The sequence below is a fragment of the Eleginops maclovinus genome, chromosome 13 (assembly GCF_036324505.1).
Source record: "Eleginops maclovinus isolate JMC-PN-2008 ecotype Puerto Natales chromosome 13, JC_Emac_rtc_rv5, whole genome shotgun sequence".
Classification (NCBI taxonomy): domain Eukaryota; kingdom Metazoa; phylum Chordata; class Actinopteri; order Perciformes; family Eleginopidae; genus Eleginops; species Eleginops maclovinus.
This window is the reverse complement of record NC_086361.1, coordinates 965,268-988,804: the sequence shown is the minus strand read 5'-3', so window position 1 is coordinate 988,804 and position 23,537 is coordinate 965,268. Positions and strand designations below refer to the sequence as shown.

General features: G+C 42.0%; 1 protein-coding gene across 1 annotated transcript in view; it reads right to left on the bottom strand.

Annotated features, from left to right (window-relative positions):
* The window catches only part of LOC134875038 (toll-like receptor 13), a 42,570-nt gene extending 21,227 nt beyond the window's left edge, over positions 1-21,343 (bottom strand). The window contains exons 1-3 of the mRNA XM_063899436.1: positions 21,299-21,343; positions 8,969-9,236; positions 6,667-8,905 (exon numbers count right to left, since the gene is read on the bottom strand). Of these exons, the coding sequence (XP_063755506.1) occupies positions 6,667-8,905; positions 8,969-9,236; positions 21,299-21,321 (2,530 nt within the window). The 5' untranslated portion in view covers positions 21,322-21,343. The remainder of the gene's footprint in view (positions 1-6,666; positions 8,906-8,968; positions 9,237-21,298) is intronic.
* Positions 21,344-23,537: the final 2,194 nt, after the last annotated feature.

Genomic DNA, 23,537 nt, shown 5'->3' with positions numbered 1-23,537 from the left:
AATTCACTAACAGTGTTGAGCAAGCTACATTATTACTGTCTCTGTACTGTAATGCGTTACACTACTTTTGCATTACTTTTGAGTTACTTTCACCAAATTAACCACAAAAGTATGGCTTCAAATGCTAAAATATAGTTTATTGCAGCTGATTATACCTCCAGTGATGGAGGGTGATGTGGTATAGCATAACAACTGTGTCTGCCCTTAAGGCTCCTAAGAACTTATAATAGGCACAGTGAAGGCTCATGGCCAATCCAATATGTATCCATCACCGTCAGAATCACAAAAGCTACGACAACTTTATCTAGATCTTGGGCAAATGTCTTTTTATCTGGCAGTACATGCTGAAAATTAGGAAAAGAGCTAGAAATTAAACTCATGCTCCATTTAACTGGGCTAAATAATATTTGATACCGGTAACATAATGACGGTGGGCACTCTGGAGAGGGCTAACAAGCTGAACATCTTCTTCAATAGGTTCAGCTCCCCGCCCCCTGCTGCTGTCTCCTCCACTTCACACCTCACCTCCACCACCCATCCTGGCTTCAACATTCCCACACTGCTCTCCAGGCCTCTGCATTATCATATCATTTGTGGTAATACATCCTGTTAAATTTAGATGAGAAGTTTATTGGATTCTTTTAGACCATATTATTATAGCAATTAGAACCCTACAACGTCCTGCATTGTTCCTGTCCCTAAAAAGACGACTCCTTCTGGGCTCAATGACTATCGGCCAGTAGCTCTCACTTCTCATGTGATAAAGGTGCTGGAGAGACTGGTCTTGTCCCATCTCAGGCCGTGGGTGATGTCATTTCTAGACCCTCTGCAATTTGCCGACCAGCCTCACCTGGGGGTGGACGATGCTATGCAGGAAAGCTGGCTCTGTCATCGGCATCAAACTGGACCGTTTTGAAGTTGTGGTGGAGAGGAGGACTCTGCACAAACTGTTGTCCATCATGGATAACCCCACCCACCCTCTCCACCTGCAGCTGGACAGACAGCAGAGCTCCTTCTCCAACAGACTGCTCTAGCTCCGCTGTCACAAGAACAGATACAGGAGAGCATTCCTGCCCACTGCAATAACTCTGTACAATAATTCCCCTCTGGCTGGCAGACAACTCATTTCTCCATAGCCTCTCTGTGATCACTGGAATGAAACCATACTGTACAATCTATATTTATTATATGTAATATTCCACACCTTTCACACTTATTGTACATATTATATCCTGCTTCATATATATATATTTACTTTCTTTTTAAATGCTATTTTATTTTATTGTAATTACATTGCCTTATTTTTATGCTGCTGCAATTTAAAAATGTCCCAAATTGGTATCAATAAAGTAATTCTATCTGTCTATGTATCTAATATTACGTTGCTGTTTGTTATTAATATCATGTTAGTGGAGCGTCGGCATGGCCCAGTAACCTGCTGTATATGAATAAGTCTCTATGGCAGGGGTGCCCACCTTTTTTTGAACCAAGATCTACTTTTAAAGTTGATAGTGTGTCGAGATCTACTAAGCCATAAAGAAAGCCATAGCGTAGCCACAATTAATTGTGCACCTATATAATAACACCATTTTCTGACACAAAGATCAAGTTTTAACAATAATAATACATTTATTGAAGTAAATGTACGTCGTGCAAAGAATAAGCACAAGTAGGGCTAGGACTGGCCCGTGACAACACAACAACATACAACCCATTAAATACAATGCCTAGTTCAAGTTGGAAAAGTGGTTCTCTACCTTAGTGGGACTTCTGGCACTGAGAGGAAGAAGCTAGTCTCTCATAGTCCGGACAGTAGGATCTGAGTGCCAGCCGTAAGCAGACCGCAAGGTGGTCATCAGTCATGGTGGATCTGTATTTTGACTTAATGATTTTCATATGTGAAAAGGCAGACTCACACAAATATGTTGATCCAAAAAGTGCAGTCAAATTCTTTGCTTTTTGTCTGAGGTTGGGGTACTTCTCTTTCTGCATTAGATTCCAGAATTGGACATTTGTGTCAGGTGTAGCTCTTGATTTGAGCTCAATGTCATTATTAAGTGTGAGGATCTCATTCTCAATAGCACCGCTATCCAGGTTGAAGAGGGATGCCCTTTGGACGTTATACATCCACATCTATATTTTCCCCAAATGGAAAACTGAGAAAACTGACAACAGGCTCAATGGATGCAAAGTCAGTAAAGCGCATGTCAAATTCTGACAAGATGCTTTGCACTTGATCATCATGACGTGCACTCTCAAGCTCCGCACAGTCTTTGCCCTGACGCTTAAGTTCTGTGTCCATGTGTGGAGCTGATCATGTTGATGATGTGTTTGTTCTTACCCTGCAGCTCTAGATTCGAGTTATTGAGCTTGTCAGTCAGATCAGTAAGAAAGGCTAAATCCAAGAGCCACTGACTGTCTTCTAGCTGTGCATATTCAGCATGGTGTGAACGTTTCAGAAATTCTTTAATTTCGGGCAACAATTCAGAAAATCGTTCCAAAAATGTACCTCTGCTGAGCCACCTTACGTCTGTGTGCAGCAGCAGATCTGTGTGTTCTGCACCGGTCTCCTCCAGTTTCGCACAGAATAATCGCCTCTGCAGACTCCTGGCCCGAACAGAACAGGCAATCTTGTTAGCCACATCCATCACGTCTTTCATATTTAAAATCAACCCTTGCTGGTGAATTATACAATGGTAATTCAGGAAATCCGGGAAAGATTCAGACTGTTTGCACAATCCAATGAACCCAGCAGTACGTCCAATCATTGCTGAAGCCCCATCGTTGTAATGGAGATGAGTTTGAAGAGTTGCAACTTGCTCTTACTATTGAATTCCATAAAAACCTGAAAAATATCTGTGCCTCTTGTGTGCCCTTTCAAAGGCAAAATGGTCAGCAGCTCTTCTTTTACACTCATATTGTCGAAAACCATTCTAATGAACACACATAGCTGAGCCACATCCACAGCATCAGTGGATTCATCGAATTGCAGAGAAAAACACTCACATGTGTCAATATCATTCCTCAATTGCTGTTCAACATCCTCCGCCATTCCCTTGCATCGCTGTGTAACCAAATTTCTTGATAGCTGCACATCCTGAATAGCAGACACAATCTCCTTTCAATTTTTTAAATCGGCAAAAAGTGCATTTGCAGCTTTCACAATTTCACCATCCTTGAAAGATTTCTTTCCTTTTGCAAGAACACGACAGACACGATAAGAAGCTGTGGTTGCAGCCTTACTCGTGGTATTGGGCCTGGTAAAAATGTACTGTTGTGCTGCTAGCTGACTTTTCAATTCCTTGACTTTTCGGGCGCGCAGTGGTGATTTAGCTGGGAAGTTTGTATCGTAGCTCTTGTGGACCGTCTTCAAATGCCGCTCCAAATTCCCTTTCTTTGGTAAAGACACATTTGCATTGCAGATAAGACAGATGGACTTGGCATTCGAATACACGAAAAAATAATCCTCCTCCCACTCTGAATGAAAATGATAGGTTTAAGATTTTTTAGCTTCTGCCGCCATGGTAGTATCCATTCGCTCTAGTCAAGCTAGCAACCATACCCTGCGCGCGCAGATAGAAAGAAGCGCGTGAGATTTTTTCTGATTATGCCTGATCTACCTTACTATAGCTGTACAAATCTACACACTACTTCACGCGATCAGCAGTTCATTGAGCCTATTTAAGATGTTTTAAGTTGGAAGTTTTAATGTAGGCCTATTTTACACAACAGTAGGAGGATAGCCTACACACAACATTTTCTCGCGATCGACTGGAACTCAGCCCGCGATTGACTGGTAGGCCGCGATCGACTGGTTGAGCACCCCTGCTCTATGGCAACGTTAGCTCACCTTGTCATTGGTGTGTTAACGGGGATTTTGCTCACACGCTTTTAAAAGCCTTACTGAGTTACTATTCTACCCACACAATTGGTTCTCTGGTGTCGGGATGTCTCACGATGTTGGTGAATTCTTAAGAAAAAACTTTGGGTTAAATGTGTTGTATGTACGTTACTGTGAATTGTAACAGGTATAATATTACCAATATGTCATTAGAAATGTGTTATACTTCTGCGTCTTTAACTCTGTTACTTTTGTAATGCTACACCCAACACTGTGTGGCTCACTGCTGCATCCTGTTGACAGGAACAGTGCTATATCCATATGTTGTCTTCTGAGAATAATCTCTGCCAGATAACACAGAAACATAAATTATTTTCATATTGAGATCAAAGAAGTAAATATTATGTCGCAAGAAAACCATCTTTATGCTTTTGTGCTTTGCAATATTATTTACATGGAGTTCATTTCTATATAATTTCATTTATAGTTTGCTGGGAGGATAAACACTTTTCAAGGGTTGAGGCAGACTTCACTGCATCTTCAACAATCCACATTGATTTTGTAAGGTTAAAGTCAAAGGGACATGTTGCTAGGGTTAAGGATTTTAAATCTGGGAGGAACATCACAACCAATGCTGCATGTTTGATGAAGCCAGTGAAACCAATGTTTACCAGACACCTCTGACAGGAAAGAGTATTAAGGAAGAGGAAGGGAGGACACAGACAATCAGACAACTAACCCCTAATCCTGACAGCAGAATCAAATACTCAACATGGTTAGTATTGCATGAACACAAACCTCTGTGAATTCACTTTAAGTCAAAGTACCAATAACTCACTGGGAAATATTGTTTTAGTTTCCTTAACTCTTTAAGAATGATCAGAATGCACTTCATTTGCCTCAGTCATGTGTAACCTGCTGCCAAATGGAGCGTGGCAGATGTAGTTTCGGTGTTTATGAACTCACTTTCCCATTATAGCTCATACAGGAAACGTAAAGATCAACTGACAATAACAACCTACACCATTTCTGCATTTGTTGCAAACAAAATACATTCCTCAGGAAATCATAATCATATTGCAATTTAATGGTTTGACTAGTTTTTCTGGATTGAAGTTGGACAATTGTTGCATTTCATCCCAAAAAATGCAGGTTAAATGTTTTGGCAGATAAGAATAGATATAGTGGGGCAAAAAAGTATTTAGTCAGCCACCAATTGTGCAAGTTCTCCCATTTTAAAAGATGAGAGAGGCCTGTAATTTTTTATCATAGGTATACTTCAACTATGAGGGACAGAATGAGAAAAAAAAAATCCAGGAAATCACATTGTAGGATTTTTAATGAATTAATTTTCAAATGATTGTGGAAAATAAGTATTTGGTCAATAACAAAAGTTAATCTCAATACTTTGTTATATACCCTTTGTTGGCAAAGACAGAGGTCAAACGTTTTCTGTAAGTCTTCACAAGGTTTTCACACACTGTTGCTGGTATTTTGGCCCATTCCTCCATGCAGATCTCCTCTAAAGCAGTGATGTTTTGGGGCTGTCGCTGGGCAACACGGACTTTCAACTCCCTCCAAAGATTTTCTATGGGGTTGAGATCTGGAGACTGGCTAGGCCACTCCAGGACCTTGAAATGCTTCTTACGAAGCCACTCCTTCGTTGCCCTGGCGGTGTGTTTGGGATCATTGTCATGCTGAAAGACCCAGCCACGCTTCATCTTCAGTGCTCTTGCTGATGGAAGGAGGTTTTCACTCAAAATCTCACGATACATGGCCCCATTCATTCTTTCCTTTACACGGATCAGTCTTCCTGGTCCCTTTGCAGAAAAACAGCCCCAAAGCATGATGTTTCCACCCCCATGCTTCACAGTAGGTATGGTGTTCTTTGGAGGCAACTCTGCATTCTTTCTCCTCCAAACACGACGAGTTGAGTTTTTACCAAAAAGTTCTATTTGGTTTCATCTGACCATATGACATTCTCCCAATCCTCTTCTGGATCATCCAAACGCCCTCTAGCAAACTTCAGACGGGCCTGGACATGTACTGGCTTAAGCAGGGCGACATGTCTGGAACTGCAGGATTTAAGTCCCTGGCGGCGTAGTGTGTTACTGATGGTAGCCTCTGTTACTTTGGTCCCAGCTCTCTGCAGGTCATTCACTAGGTCCCCCCGTGTGGTTCTGGGATTTTTGCTCACCGTTCTTGTGATCATTTTGACCCCAAGGGGTGAGATCTTGCGTGGAGCCCCAGATCGAGGGAGATTAGCAGTGGTCTTGTATGTCTTCCATTTTCTAATAATTGCTCCCACAGTTGATTTCTTCACACCAAGCTGCTTACCTATTGCAGATTCAGTTTTCCCAGCCTGGTGCAGGTCTACAATTTTGTCTCTGGTCTCCTTTGACAGCTCTTTGGTCTTGGCCATAGTGGAGTTTGGAGTATGACTGTTTGAGGTTGTGGACAGGTGTCTTTTATACTGATAACGAGTTCAAAAAGGTGCCATTAATACAGGTAACGAGTGGAGGACAGAGGAGCCTCTTAAAGAAGAAGTTACAGGTCTGTGAGAGCCAGAAATCTTGCTTGTTTGTAGGTGACCAAATACTTATTTTACCGAGGAATTTACCAATTAATTCATTAAAAATCCTACAATGTGATTTCCTGGATTTCTTTTTCTCATTCTGTCTCTCATAGTTGAGGTATACCTATGATAAAAATTACAGGCCTCTCTCATCTTTTTAAATGGGAGAACTTGCACAATTGGTGGCTGACTAAATACTTTTTTGCCCCACTGTATGAGTGAGTTGTGTGTGAGTTATGTACGTGTTTACCTGGTTGGAAGTCTCTGTGGTGCAGACACAGTTTCCAGCCCTGCTCTCCTTCCAGCACCGGCAGCATGTCTCTGTAAATCCAGGCCTCGTCGTGAATGTTGTAGGAAATGAAGGCGTCGTAATGATGAGGAGCTCCCTTCTTCCTCCTTCTGCTTTCATACACGAATGCCAGGAAGAGGTGGAAGGTGTAAGCTATCTGCCACTTCAGAAAGTGGTAGATGAATGATGTGAGGAGTGTCACCAAAGTTATGCAACTGCTGGAAATGAAGCAGAGGAAGCTCAAGTCTATCCAACAGGACTGGATGTCAAAGTCCAGCAACTTGCTTCCCTGTTCAGCCGCAGGAAAGGAACACGTATACTGGTGGCCATTAACAACCAGAGTTTTGTTGTTGCTCTTCACCCATTGGATAAAGCCGGCGTTAGAGCAGTCACATGTGAAAGGGTTATTTTCCAGGTCCAGGTATGTGAGTGCAGGGAGGGACTGGAAGATTGTCTCGTTGATCACTGTAATCTCATTGTCCCTCAGTTTCAAACATCTCAGTGCAGGCATGTTGAGCTGGGTCAAAAAATCCAAAGACTTGATCTTACTCTCAGAGAGATCGAGAACCTGAAGGTTTGGTATTGCCTCAAACAGTTCAGGAATCAAATCTGACAAGTCAGTCTGTATGATGGTAAGACTCTTAAGTCGGGGGTTGAATTGAAATGTGTTTGGGTCATGGGCAGTGATGTAGACGTTCTCAGATGTAAATTCCTCTAAATGTTTCATAGCCTGGAGCATTTTCAATGGTATGTCAAGGGGGGGGCCAGAGTGATAACCTTCGCATTTTATAGTAAGAACTTTCAAACATTTAAATTGGAAGAAGGCGTCCTGATGGCTTCGAAGAGGACTTTTGGATGTGCTGTCGGTAAAGAAGTAGATTGTAAGATGTTCCAACTGCCCTGTTCCTCTGAAATGAGTTTCATACTCAAGAGGAAGAGATACAGTAAGGTTTCTTAAGTTGTTCAGTCCGAGAAAAGTCCTACGTTTCACCCTACCAATATGATTCGACACTACATTTAAACATTTTAAGGACCCTAAACCTTGAAAATCCCCATTTTCAAGAATAATCAAATTGTTACTGCTCAAATCCAAGAACTCGAGTTTCTGCAGGCCTCTTTTAAAGACACCTCCCAATGTCCACAGCAGGTTGTTACTCAGATCTAAAATATTCAGTTCATTAAGATTTTCAAAGACACATCTGTCCAATTTGGCAATGTGGTTGGAATCCAAATAAAGCTCTGTGAGGCCTGTTGTGTTTATGAAAGCCTTACAGCTTAAGTCACAAATACAATTGTCTCCAAGATTGAGGATTTTAAGGGACGAGAGGCTCTGAATATCATCAGGCACTTTGGTAAGGAGGTTTGTCTGTACAGTTAAAACCCTCAGTTGCCTCATAAATTGTATCTTGCCCTTTGACAGCTCCCTCATGTTAGTATTAGACAGATCAAGCTCACTGAGTTGGTGGCAATCTACAAGTTGTGAACTTAAATTTGGAACGTGGTTGTAATACAGATCTAGCTTTGTGAGTGTTGGTATTTTGCAAACTGTAGCTAAAATACCTTTGTGGATCCACTCCTTCATATAATTAAGTCTAAGATGCATCAGTGAGTCAAGACTCTGCAGGACTTTTCGTAAATCTTCAAAGGCAATCAAAGGGTCCTTTAAATACAGTTGGGTTATGTTCCTCAGTAAGGTCTTGTCAGGTACAGCCCATTTCAGACCAGGATCTATGCCGCTCCCGGAGAGGTCTATCGTCTCAAGGTAAGGAAAGATCTCTGTTGTGATGCTGAACTTTTCCAACTTGCTATTAGACACATCTAACATCTTCAGACTTGAGGACACATTCAATGGAAGATCTTTGGTCTCAAAGGAGGAAAATTGATTATCTTGAATGCTCAGCTTCTGTATGTTTGGTAGCAGGAGGATGGGAAGCAGGTCAGAGACGTGTTGGAGTTTGTTGCTGTCTAGCCTAACGGTTTGTAAGCTGGACAGAAACTGAAAGGCAGAGGTATGAATAAACTGGATGTTGTTTTCACTGAGGTCAAGCATGGTGAGGTTGGACAGTCCCTGGAAGACCTTGTCTGTCAGGATGGTCAGTTTGTTATGGTCCATGTAGAGCTGGGTCAATGCACACAAATGGATGAAAGATTCGTCCTCCACCTGGGTGATAAGATTGGAGCTCAGGAACAAAGTGTTCAGCTTTGACAAGTTTCCAAAACTTCCCTTGTTAATCTGTTCAACCAGATTGTTCGAGAGTTTTACTGAACTCACATGACTGGGAATGTCATCAGGGATAGAAACAAGTTTACGGAATGAGCAATCCAAAACAACATCTGCCAAGGCATTCTCAGAATATTCCCTGGAACAGTTATTCAGCGAATAGGCTAGTGAAGGGCTAATGTGTACCAGGAGTAACAGAAGTAAGACAAGAAGTCTCTGCATTAAAGACAAACCTCCCATGGCAGGTTTGTTTGTTGATACACTGCCAGGTTGACATGTGTTGCCAGTCATGGTATTTAAGAGTCCAAACCTGTAGAGGAAAACACAACCCATTACACAACATGCCTTTATCCTGAAAAGTAATGGCTTCAAATGTTTGTTCATTTTCTTGCTTTGAAAGGGTTAAAAGGCCTTTAGGTGTATGTGTTTTTACTTCATGAAAGTTAATTGTAACGATTTGGTTGCCTAAATATCTTGTTAAGCATTATACTTCTATCCACCCTCTCTCAAGGGAGAGTGTCTGACGACGGTTTCCACCCTGAAAACAGACAGACGTGCAATAAATATCTTGACTAATGATAATATGAAACTATTTCATTAATAATCGGTATTTATTTATTTTCATTTAAAGTACTTGTTTTAGTAACTAAGTTACAATTGTATTCAATAACATGAACAGTTTTTGCTACAACACTGAATATAAGGTTCAGTTCAATCTCTGCTGTACATCAGGGTCTCTGCATCCCAGGATGAAGCTTCCTCTTCTTTCACATTACAGAACAATATCCTGCGGTTTTAGGTGATTTTTAGTCTCTCAACGTCTAGTCTTCAATCTTACTTGAAGTAAAAAGGGAACAGCCTCTGGTTGGAGATGACGCGTGTTGTTTGCTGAGACTAGAATGCTGAGTGACATTAGTTTCGCCTATCGCGTCAGCACTATAGCCAATAAATCATAATATTATAAACTTTACTTTTTGAAGGGGGCCAAATGGGGGTCCCAAGTCAGCATGACAGGGGCACTAGCACCTGTTGGCCCCCTCCTAGAACTGCCCCTGCATAGAGCATCACAGTTATGACCGTTTTCCACCAAACCGGATCCGGTTCAAGATCCGATGTTTTGTTTTTCTGGTTCTAGCCTGTAGCACCCCTTGTGTTTCCACCGCTCAGAGGCCGAGTGGAGCTCAAGTGGAGCTGCGTCATTGCTTGCATCAGGACGTAACCGTTTACGTGCACTCTTATGACTGATTCATATTCACTGTCTGACTGTCACACGAGCAGCTGATGCATACCCCCCCTCCCCCATAGGTGAATGTTTCAGTCTGACGCTGTTTGGCATCACAACGCCGTTATGAAAGTGTCTCTGGCATTAGACAGGTGATGTTAGCATAGCAAGCGAGGCTACTCTCACTATGTTCACTACTCTGCTATCCTATTGTGGCATAAGCCGTTTTCTACACGCATATTTTACCGGCGCAGTTTTCGTTCTGACTTTACCTTGGCAGTCTGTGTAGCCCATGCACTGATTCCGTCGGATAGCTGCAATAATACAAAACAACAGGAGAACATCTGCCTGCTGTTCCCAATGATCAATAACAGTGAACGGATGGTGATTAAAGGTTAATGGTTAGTGTTGCCTGACTTTATAAAGTGTGTGTTTTATAAGTGTGTGGTTGCGTTGTCGTCACTTTGCTCAGCGATACTGCTTACAATTTGTAGCTACTCGCTGTATTCATCATGAACCTTATTGCTCAGGTTAATCTTCCCCACTGAAGTAAGCCTGACGTATTGGTTCGTAATGCATCTTGGATCTTGCCGGGCAGCCTAATGGGGCCAGAAAAATCTAATTTTTCGGCGCTTAAAGCTGGCGCTGCCAGATCAGTCATCTGCGAATGGACATAGCGCAACAGCTCATCAAGGAAACGGGTTGGTTTCTAATTTGTTTTCAGTTGTTATGCAAGTGCTATTTATTTCAGCCAATAACATGGCTATCTGTAATCAACAGATGATTTGTCGGAGCTATGTCGGGTGTGTGGCGAACATGACACCCATGACCAATGGGTAAGGCAAGTTTGGAGCATTTGAAGTAGATTACTGTAATGTTTTACAACTTTTCCTAAAGCATATCTCTTTTTAATTTTTTATTTTTTGCCCTTTTCTTCCAGACGTAGTGCACGCTTTGTAAAAGCTGGTATCACAGCCTTTGTGTGGGGGAACCTCCTGTGGACAACGATTACTGTCCTGCATGTATTTGACAGCCAAAACATTTAAAAATCCCTTGCCAAACCATGCCTCTATTCATCCAGTGATGAAGTTGTAGCCAATTGTGACAGTTTTTCTCAATTGGGAACAGCTACAAGTAAATAGTCAATAATAAATATTCACCTGGTTCTTTCAATGTCTGAACAGTAGCTCAGGCCATTAGCGGTAAGACAGTGGACTAATACCTTTTGAAAGTACAGCCAGTGGCGATTCTAGAGTCTGTTGGGGCCCCAAGCAAAAATTCCCAGGGGGCCCTTCTGACCGGTGTCTTTTACAAATGCTGCTTACGGGCCTTGGCTTGTGCAAATGCTGACACTATGTCCTCCAGATCCACAGACCTTCGCACACTGTGCTCTATTGAAATAAGAGCCAGTCCTGAAAGTCTCTCTTGTGACATGGTTGACCTGAGATAGGTTTTGATTCGTTTTAAAGCTGAGAAACTTCTCTCTCCAGAGGCAGAGGAGTTAATAGCAGACGGAAGGCAATGCTGAGATTTCCATAAAGATCCAGAAGCTGTTCCTTGTAAATGTAATCAAGCATCTCTCTTGGGGAGGCAGATACATGATCAGGAAAGGCATAGACAGCAGCCCTGATCTCCAGAACCAAATCCTCAGAATCAATGTCATGTAGTGTGTTTTCCAGTTTCTTGCAGCTGTCTTCAAGTTTGCCACCCTGAATATTTTTGACATATTTTCTTTGGAGAAGATAAAACCATAAAGGGCATAAACATCCTCCATGTTTGAAAATCTTTCCTCCAAACGAGTGAGGGCTGTGTCCACTAGGGGCAGGAAAAACTCTCTGTTAAAGTGCTCATCTGGAGTGGACTGCGTTTCTTCTCTGCCCTCATACAGGAACTGCCTGGTTGTTTTCCGCTTTCTTTTTTCAGGAAACTTCATATCAATCTCTAGGTTTTCTGCTATCTCTCTAGCATCAGTCTGAGAGGCAGCAAGTCCATTTCCCCTGAAATTCTCCAGATACACTCTCACTGTGCTTGTTTCTCTTTTAAGTGTTTCAAGAGAAACAGTAGGACTCTGGAGAATATTGCTGATGTGGTTGATCTGATACAATATGTTGTACCAGATTACAGTGCACATTACAAAGCTCCATGTCAGGAGTTCATCCTTAATGCTGGTTGCTGTGGACAATGTCTCTGAGTCCTTCTTCTGCACTGAAAGTTTTTGGAGAGCAGACAAAGCTTGTATGATCTCCGGCAGGTGGTAACGCACCACTTTCACACTGTCAATCCTGGCCTCCCATCTGGTCACTGACAAAGATTTTACTGTTAACTGTTTGACATGTTCCTGTAAAACTGCCCAGCGTTGCACAGAGGAGCTAAAAAGATTATGCAGTCTCTGGAGAACACCAAAAAAGGAGATGGAGACTACTGAAGATTTTGCAGCATCTGCTACAAGCAGATTAAGAGTATGACTACTGCATGGGACACACAGTGCCTTCTCATTCATTTGCAATATTCTTGCTTGAACCCCTTGTTTATGTCCCATCATGTTGCTCCCATTATCGTAGGATTGTCCACGGCAATCTGCAATGCTCAAGCTGAACTGGTCCAGCTTCTCCAGGAATGTGTCACACAGACCTTTGCCAGTGGTTTCTTGAACATCAACAAATCCTACGAAATGTTCAGAGATAGATGCGCCAACTATGGCTCGCAGTTCACCACTCTCAAGACAACAGAAAGCTGCTCGGTGTGGCTAATGTCAGGAGTACAGTCCATTATGACAGAAAAGTACTTGCTTTTTCACCTTTTTGACTATCTCATGAACTACTTTGTCTCCAATTAGTGCTATGATTTCATTTTGGATTTGACTGCTGAGGTAGTGCACCTTTGTTTCCTTGTTTTGGATCCTCCTCAAATGTTCATTCATGATTGGATCAAATTGTGCCATTAATTCCACCTGTGACAAGAAATTACCATTATGTGGGGTCATATAGGCTTCCTTTCAGCTAGGTGGCATATTATGGCAATCACTCTGCGTATGACACCCTCTCCAGTGCTGCATCTCAAGATGCATCAAATCCTTGTTGATCTGATCAATGGCTGTTTTAGTTTTGAGCCTCATCTGGAGTTCATGCCAAGTTGTCATACAGGTAATGTGTGTTTTGGAATATTCATGTTCCTTTAGATGTCCAGCCAGATTCCTCCAATTTCTGAAACCTCCCTTTGTAAGTGCATTGTCCTGTTTACCAAAATCTTTGCACGCAAAACAGAAGACAGAGTCTGTGCTAACTGAATAAAGAAGCCATGTTTGCTGTATCTTTTCCCCATTTCTCATTACCATTTCGTAGTTTTCCTTTGTGAATCTATGTGGGTTTTTCTCAGAATTCTGTGGGAAAACCACATCTTTGATCTGCTTAGGCCTATTTGTGACTAATGCACACACTTCAGTATGGCTTAGAACACTTGACCATTCTGCAGGGTCTTCTGATGTGGTCAAAGCTGTTGTAGAAGCAGGTGACGTGTCATGATGAGGGGTAGGAGTTGCAGTCCTGCTGGAGGTGGACGTTGCCGGAACTGAATGACAAAAAAAAAACAAGGTATACATTGTCATAGAGAATCTTTACAGGGCATGGTATATGTTATCAACTAAAGTAAAATGTATTGATTTATTAAACTCACAGTCATCTGTATCATAACCTGGGATGGGCACTCGATGTGCCTCTCGTGTCTCTTCCTGCTCATGACAATCACCAGGCGGAGTGTCCACTATCCCACTGGAGGTAGATGTTGCTGGAACGATATGACAAAAAACAACAGGGTATATATTATCTTAAAGAATCTTTTCAGAGCATGTCACATGTTATCAATTGAAGTAAAATGTATTGAACTCACAGTCATCAGCATCATATCTTGGGATGGGCGCTCGATGTGCCTGTGGTGTCTCTTCCTGCTCATGACAACCACCAGGTGGAGTGTCCACTATCCCACTGAGGTAGATGTTGCTGGAACTGATGTGACAAAAAACTAAATTATGTAGTTCTATATTGTCATAAATAATCTTTATAATTAACAATTAAACAGTTACAGTCAACAGTTAACAATTAAAGTGGAACACTGGACTTACGGTTTTCATCGTCAGCATTTGGTAGGGGCACTTTATCTGTTTTTTTTGTGGTCATAAATTTAAGTAAAGATCCTGAGGAGAGATATGAAAGAGATTTGTAATTGTTCTCCTTGGGCATAGCTTTCATTATTCATTGCTATCATAGCATTCATAGTAGCTAGCTTAACACTAGCAGCTAGTTTGTCTCCCTGTTAGTTCAACAATAAATAACACTAGTCAGTAGTTCAATAACAGGAGTCATTTACTGTTGATGTTATGCTTAGATCATTATCTGCTCCACTTACCACTGTCTTTCTTCTTTTTTATTCATCATCTTTTTTTTTCTTCTTCTTCTCACAACCAGATGGATAGCTCCTCTTCATTTTCCTCCAGCTTAGTTTCCAATTTAATGAACGATGGCGTCACACGGGTTAACGTGAAGTGGGATAACTGACCTAGAGACGTCACCCATTCACTTACGTTCATTTCAAAACCGGGCGGGAAGTTGGGTTTCTGCCTGGCAAAGCCAATGTCAATCAACATTCCATCCAATCGGAATATGTGTACGAAAAGACTCCCTTTATTTACGTGACGTTGCCTAGCAACGCTGCGCATGTGCAGTTGGAGAGTAGCACGTTTAAGTTCGCGGCCAAATAGTAATTAACGTAGTTTGTTACTATACAAGTTAAGCGCCTGTAACATCAGTGTTAAATGCGTATGTGCCGGTTGGTGTGCGTACCTTCTGAAAGTAAGTGTTTATCGCCGTCAGCGATAAACACTTACTTTCATAAGTAGTTGGCTTCACATGCCAGCTCTTGGGGCCCCCTAGCGGCTCGGGGCCCCAAGCAGTTGCCTGCCTCGCCTGTTCACAAGCTGCGCGTCTGCTCACAGCGGCTAGTTTCATAGCGTTTGATATGTGCTTTGTATGGTCACTATATGCATTTTTTTAGGCAAAAAAAAGCAAAGCAATATCCTTTCAGATGGCCATGCTAGTGTTTTGTCCGTAACACATGGCTTTTGAATTCGTTTTTTGAGGCTTGCGTTGGCAGCGTCTGCCTGTGTCATATTGTGAATATCACCAGTTAACATGGGGGGGTTTATTTCATCCATGTTAAACGGTGATTGTAAACAGCTGACAAGAGCTGACAACACTTAGATGGTTCAAGCAGGACGTTGTTTGAGCCGGTCGGTGGCGTAATGAGTAACATTCATGGTTGATATATATACAGACGCGCAGCTTTTGAACAGGCGAGGCAGGCAACTGCTTGGGGCCCCGAGCCGCTAGGGGGCCCCCAAGAGCTGGCATGTTAAGCCAACTACTAGGTACGCACACCAACCGGCACATACGCATTTAACACTGATGTTACAGAGGCGCTTAACTTGTATAGTAACAAACTACGTTAATTACTATTTGGTCGCAAACTTAAACGTGCTACTCTCCAACTGCACATGCGCAGCAATGCTAGGCAACGTCACGTAAATAAAGGGAGTCTTTTCGTACACATATTCCGATTGGATGGAATGTTGATTGACATTGGCTTTGCCAGGCAGAAACCCAACTTCCCGCCCGTTTCGAAAATGAACGTAAGTGAATGGGTGACGTCTCTAGGTCAGTTACCCCACTTCACGTTAACCCGTGTGATGCCATCGTTCATTAAATTGGAAACTAAGCTGAAGGAAAATGAAGAGGAGCTATCCATCTGGTTGTGAGAAGAAGAAGGAAAAAAAAGATGATGAATAAAAAAGAAAGAAAGACGGTGTAAGTGGAGCAGATAATGATCTAAGCATAACATCAACAGTAAATGACTCCTGTTATTGAACTACTGACTAGTGTTAGTTATTGTTGAACTAACAGGGAGACAGACTAGCAGCTAGTGTTAAGCTAGCTACTATGAATGCTATGATAGCAATGAATAATGCTATGCCCAAGGAGAACAATTACAAATCTCTTTCATATCTCTCCTCAGGATCTTTACTTAAATTTATGACCACAAAAAAAACAGATAAAGTGCCCCTACCAAATGCTGACGATGAAAACCGTAAGTCCAGTGTTCCACTTTAATTGTTAACTGTTGACTGTAACTGTTTAATTGTTCATTGTACAGATTATTTATGACAATATAGAACTACACAATTTAGTTTTTGGCTCATCAGTTCCAGCAACATCTACCTCCAGTGGGATAGTGGACACTCCACCCGGTGGTTGTCATGAGCAAGAAGAGACACCACAGGCACATCGAGCGCCCATCCCAAGATTATGATGCTGATGACTGTGAGTTCAATACATTTTACTTCAATTGATAACATGTGACATGCTCTGAAAAGATTCTTTAAGATAATATATACCCTGTTGTTTTTTGTCATATCAGTTCCAGCAACATCTACCTCCAGTGGGATAGTGGACACTCCGCCTGGTGGTTGTCATGAGCAGGAAGATACACCAGAGGCACATCGAGTGCCCATCCCAGGTTATGATACAGATGACTGTGAGTTTAATAAATCAATACATTTTACTTTAGTTGATAACATATACCATGCCGTGTAAAGATTCTTTATGACAATGTATACCTTGTTTTTTTTTGTCATTCAGTTCCGGCAACGTCCACCTCCAGCAGGACTGCAACTCCTACCCCTCATCATGACACGTCACCTGCTTCTACAACAGCTTGACCACATCAGAAGACCCTGCAGAATGGTCAAGTGTTCTAAGCCATACTGAAGTGTGTGCATTAGTCACAAATAGGCCTAAGCAGATCAAAGATGTGGTTTTCCCACAGAATTCTGAGAAAAATCCACGTAGATTCACAAGGAAACTACGAAATGGTAATGAGAAATGGGAAAAGAGACAGCGAACATGCTTCTTTATTCAGTTAGCACAGACTCTGTCTTCTGTTTTGCGTGCAAAGATTTTGGTAAACAGGACAATGCACTTACAAAAGGAGGTTTCAGAAATTGGAGGAATCTGGCTGGACATCTAAAGGAACATGAATATTCCAAAACACACATTACCTGTATGACAACTTGGCATGAACTCCAGATGAGGCTCAAAACTAAAACAGCCATTGATCAGATCAACAAGGATTTGATGCGTCTTGAGATGCAGCACTGGAGAGGTGTCATACAGAGTGATTGCCATAATATGCCACCTAGCTGAAAGGAACCTCGCTTTGAGAGGGCATACAAATGTGCTATATGACCCACATAATGGTAATTTCTTGTCACAGGTGGAATTAATGGCACAATTTGATCCAATCATGAATGAACATTTGAGGAGGATCCAAAACAAGGAAACAAAGGTGCACTACCTCAGCAGTCAAATCCAAAATGAAATCATAGCACTAATTGGAGACAAAGTAGTTCATGAGATAGTCAAAAAGGTGAAAAAAGCAAAGTACTTTTCTGTCATAATGGACTGTACTCCTGACATTAGCCACACCGAGCAGCTTTCTGTTGTCTTGAGAGTGGTGAAACTGCGAGCCATCAGTTGGCGCATCTATCTCTGAACATTTCGTAGGATTTGTTGATGTTCAAGAACCACTGGCAAAGGTCTGTGTGACACATTCCTGGAGAAGCTGGACCAGTTCAGCTTGAGCATTGCAGATTGCCGTGGACAATCCTACGATAATGGGAGCAACATGATGGGACATAAACAAGGGGTTCAAGCAAGAATATTGCAAATGAATGAGAAGGCACTGTGTGTCCCATGCAGTAGTCACACTCTTAATCTGGTTTGTAGCAGATGCTGCAAATCTTCAGTAGTCTCCATCTCCTTTTTTTGTGTTCTCCAGAGACTGTATAATCTTTTTAGCTCCTCTGTGCAACGCTGGGCAGTTTACAGGAACATGTCAAACAGTTAACAGTAAAATCTTGGTCAGTGACCAGATGGGAGGCCAGGATTGACAGTGTGAAAGTGGTGCGTTACCACCTGCCGGAGATCATACAAGCTTTGTCTGCTCTCCAAAAACTTTCAGTGCAGAAGAAGGACTCAGAGACATTGTCCACAGCAACCAGCATTGAGGATGAACTCCTGACATGGAGTTTGTAATGTGCACTGTAATCTGGTACAACATATTGTATCAGATCAACCACGTCAGCAAGATTCTCCAGAGTCCCACTGTTTCTCTTGAAACACTTAAAAGAGAAACAAGCACAGTGAGAGTGTATCTGGAGAATTTCAGGGGAAATGGACTTGCTGCCTCTCAGACTGATGCTAGAGCGATAGCAGAAAACCTAGAGATTGATATGAAGTTTCCTGAAAAAAGAAAGCGGAAAACAACCAGGCAGTTCCTGTATGAGGGCAGAGAAGAAACGCAGTCCACTCCAGATGAGCACTTTAACGGAGAGTTTTTCCTGCCCCTAGTGGACACAGCCCTCACTCGTTTGGAGGAAAGATTTTCAAACATGGAGGATGTTTATGCCCTTTATGGTTTTATCTTCTCCAAAGAAAATATGTCAAAAATATTCAGGGTGGCAAACTTGAAGACAGCTGCAAGAAACTGGAAAACACACTACATGACATTGATTCTGAGGATTTGGTTCTGGAGATCAGGGCTGCTGTCTATGCCTTTCCTGATCATGTATCTGCCTCCCCAGGAGAGATGCTTGATTACATTTACAAGGAACAGCTTCTGGATCTTTATGGAAATCTCAGCATTGCCTTCCGTCTGCTATTAACTCTTCCAGTCACTGTTGCCTCTCTCTCTCTCTCTCTCTCTCTCGAGAGAAGTTTCTCAGCTTTAAAACGAATCAAAACCTATCTCAGGTCAACCATGTCACAAGAGAGACTTTCAGGACTGGCTCTTATTTCAATAGAGCACAGTGTGCGAAGGTCTGTGGATCTGGAGGACATAGTGTCAGCATTTGCACAAGCCAAGGCCCGTAAGCAGCATTTGTAAAAGATACTGGTCGGAAGGGCCCCCTGGAAATTTTTGCTTGGGGCCCCAACAGACTCTAGAATCGCCACTGTCGAAGACACAGAACACACACGGGTCGCTCCTCATCACCCACCTCAGCTACCGTGAATCCTAAAGCAAGATACGCTTCATCATACTTTCTCTTTGGTTGGCATTTCGATTGGTTTGGCCCGCCTGTCTTCTCTTTCTCTGTTGTCGCCGAATCGCCAACTTTTGTTGCCCTTGTAACAAACTTGTCCATTTTGAACCTTAAATGATATAGCCTACACACGTCTGCTGCCCTGTTGTTCTGTTGTCATTATTCCGCCGCAATTAACATGCCGACGTCTAGCCTATTATTCGCACTATGGTTCCAGGCAAGCTTTTTTTTTTTTTTTTGCTGGTTTCCTATCTAATGTTCTTTTAACATGTTTAGGACAATTACGGAATCCATTGTGAGTGAGCTTTATCAGCAAAACAGAAAGGAATGACCAAAAAAAAAACAAAAAAACAATTTTCTTCTGATTCCATGCGCCCCACCTGCAGTACCTCCGCGCCCCACACTTTGAGAAACGCTGTATTATGCAATCCTTCTGAGGTTTATCAGTTATTAAACAGGCAATAGTATCATTGCAGCATCAATGAGTGACCAGTAGAGGCGGTGTGTTTAGTATGTAACTGCACTGGTCCTTCTCCCTCTACTCATATATACAATACAATATTAGCTATATGCTATCTGAGGCTAAAAACAACATCCTGTAATACTACTGGAATTGGGCATATATGCTCCGTCCAGAAACAGTGAATTATCTTTTAATGTTCCGTTTCAATATATTAATTATTTCCAACAATAGCTCATGTTTATATATATATATATATTTAATATTAATTCACTGTGGATTTAAAAATAATAAACTAGAATCCAATATGTAGCTTAATAGCTTGTTTTGTTGTTTTGTCATGCTTTGTATATGAGTACAGTATTTGAGTAAATGTACTTTGTAATGCTCCAACATTGTCAAAAAGTATTCATCCAGCTGCAGACTGCTCTAAGTTTTTATATAGATTTTCTCCCAAGCTAGAGTAGACGTGATATTAACATGTGGGCTGAATACGTCCATGATGCAGTCGTGCAGAGCTACGCTAATGCACAAGTGGCCATGGCTAAATAGAATTGGGTTGGGGAAACGATAGATGCGCCCCTGGGGTGAAATTTGGACGGGCCTGTCCGTTGCTCAGAGTCCCTGTTTGTAATGTGTGTTCCACTCATAAATAATGGCGCTGTTTAGGAAATCAAACGCTCCATAAACTGACATTGAAGCATTTAACTTAATAAAGCCAAATGATGTTCAACATTTTCTGTCACCATTCCTGTGATTTTTCATTTTGCAATTCATATTGCAGAAAAGGTAACTGTGCAATATCAATTTCTTCTAATATGTTGCTAATTCATAGTCTACATTATGAAGATTGTAGCACATCTTGAAAGTAAAACCTGGTTTATTTGAATGTTAAAGAATAATACCAATATTTTTGTCATCATGGTTAGCATTAGAATCACCATTATAAATAATGGTGATTCTAATGCTAACCATACTTTTGCAGGAGAATGTGTATTCTGTGAGTAAGTTTCACTTTTCTGTACCAGGATTATAAAGAAATGTTCAATATATAAAATATACAATACATTTAGCCTACAAAATATGAGGTCTGGTGGTTTGTGCCATGCAGACAGGTTGGCCAGGAAAGGATTCAGACCCACTGCCCCCAATAACCAAAAAGTATGTTGTTAACTAAGAGTCACAGCACACCTTCTTCTCCAGAATTCCAAGAAAAAAACGATACAACGGCGCAGTGGTGTAATGGTAACAATACAAATGATAATTTTGTTGCAAACTTGTTAGTCTTAATTGTCTAGAGCAAATTACGATTTGTTCAGGAGAGGAAACTCAAAGTGAAGTACTTGCAAAACAATGTCACCTTTGGCAAATGTCTTGTGTTGTCTGACCGACAGTCTTAAATCCAGTATTTGATAGTGAAATGAAAGGATGGAATACCTCACATCCAGTTATATATCTTATCTTAAGTACCAATACCTAGATTCTATTGCATATGAGAAAATCCCTGAAAGAAGAAATCACCAAACTGTTTCTGATACTCACCATTCCTCTTTAGAGCATCGCATCTCGCAGTCTGATCACAGAGACTCATTTCAGTTCTCACATTTCTACGACAGCAGCAGAAATGAGCTCACTTCCTCTTCCCCTTTTTCAAAAAAGATTTCCATCATAAATAGCCATCTGCTGAATCGTTGCAGCAGAAGCATGTGAATGTATGTGTGTGTTTCAGTGCTGCTATCAAAGTGTGAATCATGTACTGTTAATCTGATACTGACAGGAAGCACATACACAGTACATCTCAACAAATCAGTAAGGAAGTTTAGTTTTACTTCAGTACAATCCAAAGTAAAGTCCCCTGAGACAAATGTAAAATTTGTGGTATTGGCTACATAAATAAATTTTGATTAATTGTTTAATCGATTGAGTAATTTTGTATATTTTTAATGGCAACACATAATGAAACCTGTTGTCCTCATGGGGTCAAATTGACCCCCCGGCTTAACTGTTACTGAAATAATTTAAAATGGAAACCTCACGCAATTATGTGTTACATCTTTAATGCCAACTTCATTCAAACACATTTTAAACCAGTTCTTTTTTGGAATTTAAGGAAAATTAGACCAAATTTACATGAACTCTTACCTTGTTTTTGATTAAAAATACATAAAATCTCCAATTATTGTGACTGTAGTTAATGATCACAGTCATGTGTTGATAGCTCATGCGTTTTAAGTTTTTAGTCAAATGTATTCCAACTCATTACCCGACATATCAAAATTAATTTCCAAAACATTTAACTGTTAAAAACGAATTTTCCGGATAAAAACAGCCTTCCTGTGCCCTCAGTTGCATGCAGGGCAGGTAACAATGGTGTGATCTTTGCAGATGTATGCATTGCATCTTTGGCGCATTGTCGATGCAGCGACTGGCATGTGGGGAAGAACCTGTCAAATCAAGTCAAACTTTGATATAATAAATCACAGTGCAAATACAAAAAGTTCAAAATGTGATGATACTACAGGAAGAACAACAGAAATGAAGCTTCCCGTTTACCGGCAGAGAATGAAGAGGGACCGACCTGTGACAAGGACAGTGCAGCGTTGGTCCGAGCAGTCTGACTCTGCTCTCCGCCACTGCTTTGGCATCACGGAGTGGTTTGTGTTTGAGGAGGACGATATAAACACACACACTGACGCGGTCATTTGCTACATCGGCAAATGCATCGATGACGTCGTGCCGCGGATTACTGTACGGACATTCCCAAATGAGAAGCCCTGGATAAACGGCGAGGTCCGAGCTAAACTTAAAGCACGGGCCATCGCGCACAGCGGCGGTGATTTGGATGAGTACAGGAATTCCAGGTATGCACTCCGGAGAGCTATTAGCAGTGCGAAAAGACAATACAGGGACAAGGTGGAGTCGAACTACAAGGGCTCCAACGCCAGAAATATGTGGTCTGGACTAAAAACAATAACAGACTACAAAAGGACAACGAGTGGTGCTGAGGAAGTGTCTGCATCTCTCCCAGATGAACTGAACACATTTTATGCACGCTTTGAGAAGCCCCCGGCTGTGGAGGCACAAAAGGCCCAGGATCCCTGCTCACTGGTTTTAACCAGTGCAGATGTGTGTAGATCTCTGAAAAGGATCAACGCACACAGGGCTCCTGGACCTGATGGCATCCCTGGCCGTGCTCTCAAGGTGTGTGCAGTTCAGCTGGCAGATGTGTTCACAGACATTTTCAATAGGTCACTGCTCCAGTCTGTAGTCCCCACATCTTTTAAAGAGTCCATCATTGTCCCTGTCCCCAAAAAGACAAAACCCATCTGCCTCAATGACTACCGCCCAGTTGCACTCACCTCCATCATCATGAAGTGCTTTGAGCGGTTAGTCAAAACTTTTATCACCTCCTCCCTCCCTGACTCACTGGACCCCCTGCAGTTTGCCTACAGAGCAAACAGGTCCACGGATGATGCCATCTCCCTCACCCTCCACACTGCCCTCTCCCACCTGGACCAGAGGAACACTTATGTGAGAATGCTGTTCATTGACTACAGTTCAGCATTCAACACCATTGTGCCCTCCAAGCTCATCATTAAGCTCAGGGACTTCGGGCTCAACAGCGCCCTCTGTGACTGGATCATGAGCTTCCTAACGGGCAGATCCCAGGCAGTGCGGATGGGGAACATCACATCCTCCACCTTGACCCTCAACACCGGAGCCCCTCAGGGTTGTGTGCTCAGCCCTCTCCTCTACTCCCTGTTCACGCACGACTGCGTGG